The sequence below is a fragment of the Helianthus annuus genome, chromosome 6, assembly GCF_002127325.2.
Source record: "Helianthus annuus cultivar XRQ/B chromosome 6, HanXRQr2.0-SUNRISE, whole genome shotgun sequence".
NCBI lineage: Eukaryota > Viridiplantae > Streptophyta > Magnoliopsida > Asterales > Asteraceae > Helianthus > Helianthus annuus.
The window spans coordinates 30,516,993-30,522,581 of NC_035438.2; the positions used below are offsets into that span (position 1 = coordinate 30,516,993).

Below are 5,589 nucleotides of genomic sequence, written 5' to 3' on the forward strand. Positions count from 1 at the left end.
AATGGAGGCAAATTGCACTTTATTAATTAAACTTTGTTGTTGAACTAATTAATAAGGTTTATATTATCTTAATGCTTCCTGAGGAAGTGAAATCACAGATTAATCACAGTTGCTTCTCCAGTTGGCCAAGTGCAATCATATTTTGCCATTTGTGAAAATGGGACATACAGATATAGATGTAACAGACAATCATATACAAAAAATGGTTTCCTGTTACATTATATTTGTCCAATATATAATTTAAATATAGATTAATTGCGTGTAAAAAGTTATAAACTTGGGTCGATATAGTTTTTTTTAGCTCATGAAAAATTATAAACAACATTGCGCGAGTACATCAACTTACTTAAAATTGAAAAAATTGAAAGTTATAAGCAATGGGAGGATTAAAAGTTGGTTACCTAAAATAGAAAAAAGTTAAATATTGTTTACCTTAAATAAAAACCTTTTTAAGAGTTTATACTTTTTTAGGAGTAAGAAAATACTTTGATAATTAAAGTTAATTATCTTTTTGTAATTGTTAACCCATTAACTAACTGAATAATAAACTTTTTATTATTTATTTATTTATTATTATTGTTGTTATCTATTTGCATTTTGCCATAAAAGAAAAGGAGAAGGGAGATGTGAGTCAGCAAGGAAAAAGGAGTGCAACAATATGCATAACATGACAATTCATGAGGTGATTTGCCTATATAAACACCAGACCATATTTACTATGAACATGTACATACACACACCTTACACCTACACATCTAAACATGAGAGGGTTTAGTTTTAAACATGAGACATTTGTTATTCTAATTGCATGCCTTATATGGTTATCAACTTCTTCTGCAACCTGCAATGCTGCAACAACAGCCAAATATAGGAGGCACCACCATGTTCATATCCATAAATCAAAACCAAACAACGGTTTGAAATTCAACGTGCTCGATTATGGAGCTAAAGGGGATGGTAAATCCGACGATACCAAGGTATAGAACATCGATCTGTGATTTATAAAGTTATAAGAACATTCATTTTTGACAACTAAGTACTAGATCACATGGCAGTTTGCATGGATCATATAATATAACTAACATATTTTGGAAATCAAATGTTGTATACACAGGCGTTTCAAGCTGCTTGGGCGAACGCTTGTAAAGCTGATGCATCAATGATTATCGTGCCATCTGGTTACAAGTTCCTCGTGGGACCCACTTCGTTCTCGGGTTCAAACTGTCATAAAAACATTGTGTTTCAGGTAGTAACTAAGTTCCAACAAACTTCTCCATGATTCAAAAAGTACAAGAATAATATCAGATTTCAACAAACTAAATGATTAACCAGTAGAACTACAAAAAAAAAAAAAAAAAAAAAAAAAAAAAAAAAAAGAGAAGTGGTTGGTATAAAATTTATATGAATATAGCAAAGGTATATAAATTTTATAAGAATAACTAATATAATAATATCATAACTAGTTACAACCATCATTTATATTTAAAATATGGATCTTGTTTTGCAGCTTGATGGTACTATTTTGGCTCCAACAAGTTCCAAAGCTTGGGGCGGTGCAGACCATTGGCTCGAGTTTACGAACCTTGAAGAATTCACTATCAACGGAAAAGGCACCCTTGATGGAAGAGGCTCAGTTTGGTGGACAGATTCTACACATGATTTTAAACAAGTAAAACATAAAAATCCCATAACGCTTACAAGATGGGTGGGTCAGATGGGTTGGGTAACATGTCAAAACGGGTTCAGGTTGAAGATGATCGTTTTACTTTATGTCCATTTATTTTACCCTTCTCTTAATTGACAGGTAAGCGTCTCAACGGATGAGAAAAAGCAGAATTCCAGGCCAATGGTAAGGACCAACGGAAGTCGGAAGATTTGTTAACCATAGTTGGAGTCTAATGACACAAAACATGTTTTTTTTTTTTTTTTTCACACAGGCAGTGATGTTTGTCGGGGGTTCTAAGATAACAGTCACCGGCATAACAATCCAAAACAGTCCCAAATTCCACCTTACATTTGACACCTGTGACGGCGTTTTAGTCCACCATATCAGCATCTCATCTCCCGGTGACAGTCCCAATACGGACGGAATTCATTTGAGATCCTCCAAGAATGTGATAATCCATCACACAAAACTTGCTTGTGGTAAAAGCTTCTCTTTATAAACTAGCAATACCCACTACCCGATCCGTTAAAAAACTAATTACGACTTATGACACCTGAATCGGTATGCAGGAGACGATTGTATATCTATACAAACAGGATGTACAAATGTACTTGTACATGATGTTAATTGTGGACCGGGGCATGGAATAAGCATCGGAAGCTTAGGGATCGACGGCTTAACAGCATGTGTCTCCAATATCACTGTTAAAAACGTCAAGATTCACGACACGATGACTGGTGTTAGGATCAAGACATGGCAGGTATAAAACTATGTACTATATAATATTTTAATATGCGTAGCATTGATCTCTAAATGTCAAGTACTTGTGCAGGGTGCAAAAGGGTTGGTACGAGGAGTGTCGTTCTCAAACATCCAAGTATCTCAAGTCGAAGTCCCAATCATGATCGATCAGTATTATTGTGATCATAGCACCTGCATGAACAAAACATCTGCTGTCAGTATAGCGGATATTGCGTACGAGAATATAAAGGGAACTTATACAGTACAACCCATACATCTGTCATGCAGTGATAGCAAGCCTTGTATGAACTTAAAGTTATCTAATATTGAACTCAAACCGAAGCCAGATGGTCACCAGATGTCTGAAACATTCTGCTGGCAGGCTTTTGGACAGTTAAATGCTCCGATTATCCCGGAAATTGATTGTTTGCAGGAAGGACAGTCATCAAACAAGTGGGGGCATCATGATGCTAAATGTGCAGCATAGGATAGATACAGTTTGGTGAATTTGTGTAATTGCTGACCTTCATGTCTTATAGCTAGCTTGGTGGTGTATAATATATAATGTATATACAAAAGAATGGAAGATAAGTTGTGTAAGTGAAAACAGCATACTGCAATAGAAATACTTGTTACTTCCTACATCTTTGACAATTCTTTAAACAAATAAATATTACTCGTCTTTAAACAAGAAGGATATAAGATTAGGGAAAACGGTTAGTTCCAAACCGGAGCTACATATGATGGAGTTTGGGTTCTACAGGCTATAGTTGTAACAAATATGATCTGACCCATTGAGATGTTCCGTCCCAAGTGAGTAACTCTAAACGTAGTGAAAGTTATGCCTTTTTTAAGTTGGTGTCTAGTTGGTCCAATTATAAATTGGATCAACTAGGTTTTAACTTTACACAAATAATTTGAGAGGAATGTAACATGCCAATTCTTGTTCAATGAAACAATAAAATCAAGTTTTCTTGTTACAAAATTTGGATCAAATCTAAATCCCATTTGAAGGCGTACTGAACTTCCATAACTTGCATCTTTTGGGGCATTTGGATTTGCGAATTCAGAGACATTATTGAATAATATCGGTGGTTAATATATTTTAATTGTCTAAAATTTAATTTGGTGTTTGGGATTGCTTATTTAACTCCAAAGAAAAGAAGTACTAATGCATATATATTATGATGGTTTAGATATAAAATGATCCGTTTTATAATCCGTTTGACGAAATAGTTTGTGATCTAAATGAAAAATAATTTATACTTGCTATTTATAAAGGAAACAGAGAAAATTTGGTATGAAAGTTATGTGTCTTAAGAAATAAACAAAAATTCTTAAATGCTATTATTTCAATACCTAAAATAATGAAAATAGGCAGTTTTTTTATGATAGAAAATAGATTGGAGATTTGTGAGGATTATTATCATTATTATTATTATTATTATTATTATTATTATTATTTTTTTTTTTTTTTTTTTAATGTTTAGTTCTCATAGCAAGCAAGAAAATTTGGTATGAAAGTTATGTGTCTTAAGAAATAAATAAAAATTCTTAAATGCTATTATTTCAATACCTAAAATAATGAAAATAGGCAGTTTTTTTATGATAGAAAATAGATTGGAGATTTGTGAGGATTATTATTATTATTATTATTATTATTATTATTATTATTATTATTATTATTATTATTATTTTTTTTTTTTTTTTAATGTTTAGTTCTCATAGCAAGCAAACTTGGTACAACAAAAAAGTTTAATCAATACTTCATATTTTTGAAATGTTTAGTTCTATCAAAGCAAGCAAAAGAAGTAAAAAAAAAAAGTTTAATCAGTACTTAATATTTTTGAAATGTTTAGTTCTATCAAAGCAAGCAAAATAGGTACAACAAAAAAAGTTTAATCAACCCTTAATATAATTGGTAAAGGTTTTTAACATACTATCTTTACATTTAGGGTCTGTTTAGTATATAGGGTAAATAGAATGGACGGGGGAATGGAATAGACGAGGTAATGAAATGAGCCATTACAATTCTATGTCTTGTTTGGTTGTCATGTAAGAATGGAATGAAGCATTACTTTTTGTTGTTTGCTATGTGAGAAAGACGAAGGAGTAAAATCGGATGGCGGTGGTCAGTGATGGGCGGTGATGGTGGGTGGTGATAGGTGGCAGCTGTGGCGGCGGTGGCTGGCGGTGATGGTGGGTGGAGCCGGCGGCAGGTGGTGACAGTGGTGGTGGTGGGTGACCACGGTGGTCGGAGGTGGTAGTGGCGGTCGCGGTGGGTGGTGGCGGTTGATAGCGGTGGCGGAGGTTGGTGGCGACGACGGCGGTGATCGAAGGTGGCAACGGCGTTTTGTGTCATTTTATCATTGGTTTTGTATATTATCGTGTCTTATGTGTTTTGCAGGGTTCCTGTAACACCCCGACCACGTGAAATTTGTGGCAGAAATATCGAGAGTCACGTTACAAGATTGTTCACAACACATGGTACTAAAGTTTTATTATATTATATAAATACATTACATTATTTTTTTAACACAAAAGATTACAAGAAAGTGTTTTTAGAATTAAGCAAAACTAAGGCCCGAGTCTGTTCCTATGTATAGCATACTTGAATGTCATGCATTAATACCTGAAACATATGTGAAAATAGAAAGTCAACAATAAAGTTTGTGAGTAACATAGGTTTTGTGGTCAAATTCATGGCTATGAATTTGGTATTGCAATACATTGTCCGACTGCGAGAACCGATGAGTAAAATAACCCTTATAACCAAATGTACGGCAAATGTGTTTGGTATTGCAATGTGTTAACCAGCTACAAGTGTTGTTATAATGAATAAACTTTTGTAACCATGAATATGTCAAGAATTTTTCTTTGTAATAATCATATGATACAGGGGCGGATCCATGTCCAAGGTTCCGGGTTCACCCGAACCCACTAGGTTTTGAATTTTTAGTAGAGTGGCTATATAAAATTATAGAGTGAACCCATAAATGAAATATGTGATGAACCCATAACAAAAATGATGAAGCAGAACACTGGTTAAGACTTTGGTTTGTAAATATATGGCTCCAAGTTCGATCCTCAGTATATCCATAGTATTTTTAAAACAAGATTTGTGAGTTACTTCTATTAGATGTCCGTTGATGCCCCTTCTGCTACACCCAAACAAACCCCAT

The 5,589-nt window shown here is 33.9% G+C and overlaps 1 protein-coding gene across 1 annotated transcript; it reads left to right on the plus strand.

The window, feature by feature from the left end:
• Nucleotides 1-742: 742 nt before the first annotated feature.
• On the plus strand, nt 743-3,049 carry LOC110903751 (polygalacturonase At1g48100). Its single transcript, XM_022149541.2, has 7 exons — nt 743-977; nt 1,115-1,246; nt 1,508-1,669; nt 1,805-1,849; nt 1,938-2,145; nt 2,236-2,426; nt 2,499-3,049. The coding sequence occupies exons 1-7, from the start codon at nt 762-764 to the stop codon at nt 2,892-2,894; spliced, it is 1,350 nt and encodes a 449-aa protein (XP_022005233.1). The 5' UTR covers nt 743-761; the 3' UTR covers nt 2,895-3,049.
• Nucleotides 3,050-5,589: the final 2,540 nt, after the last annotated feature.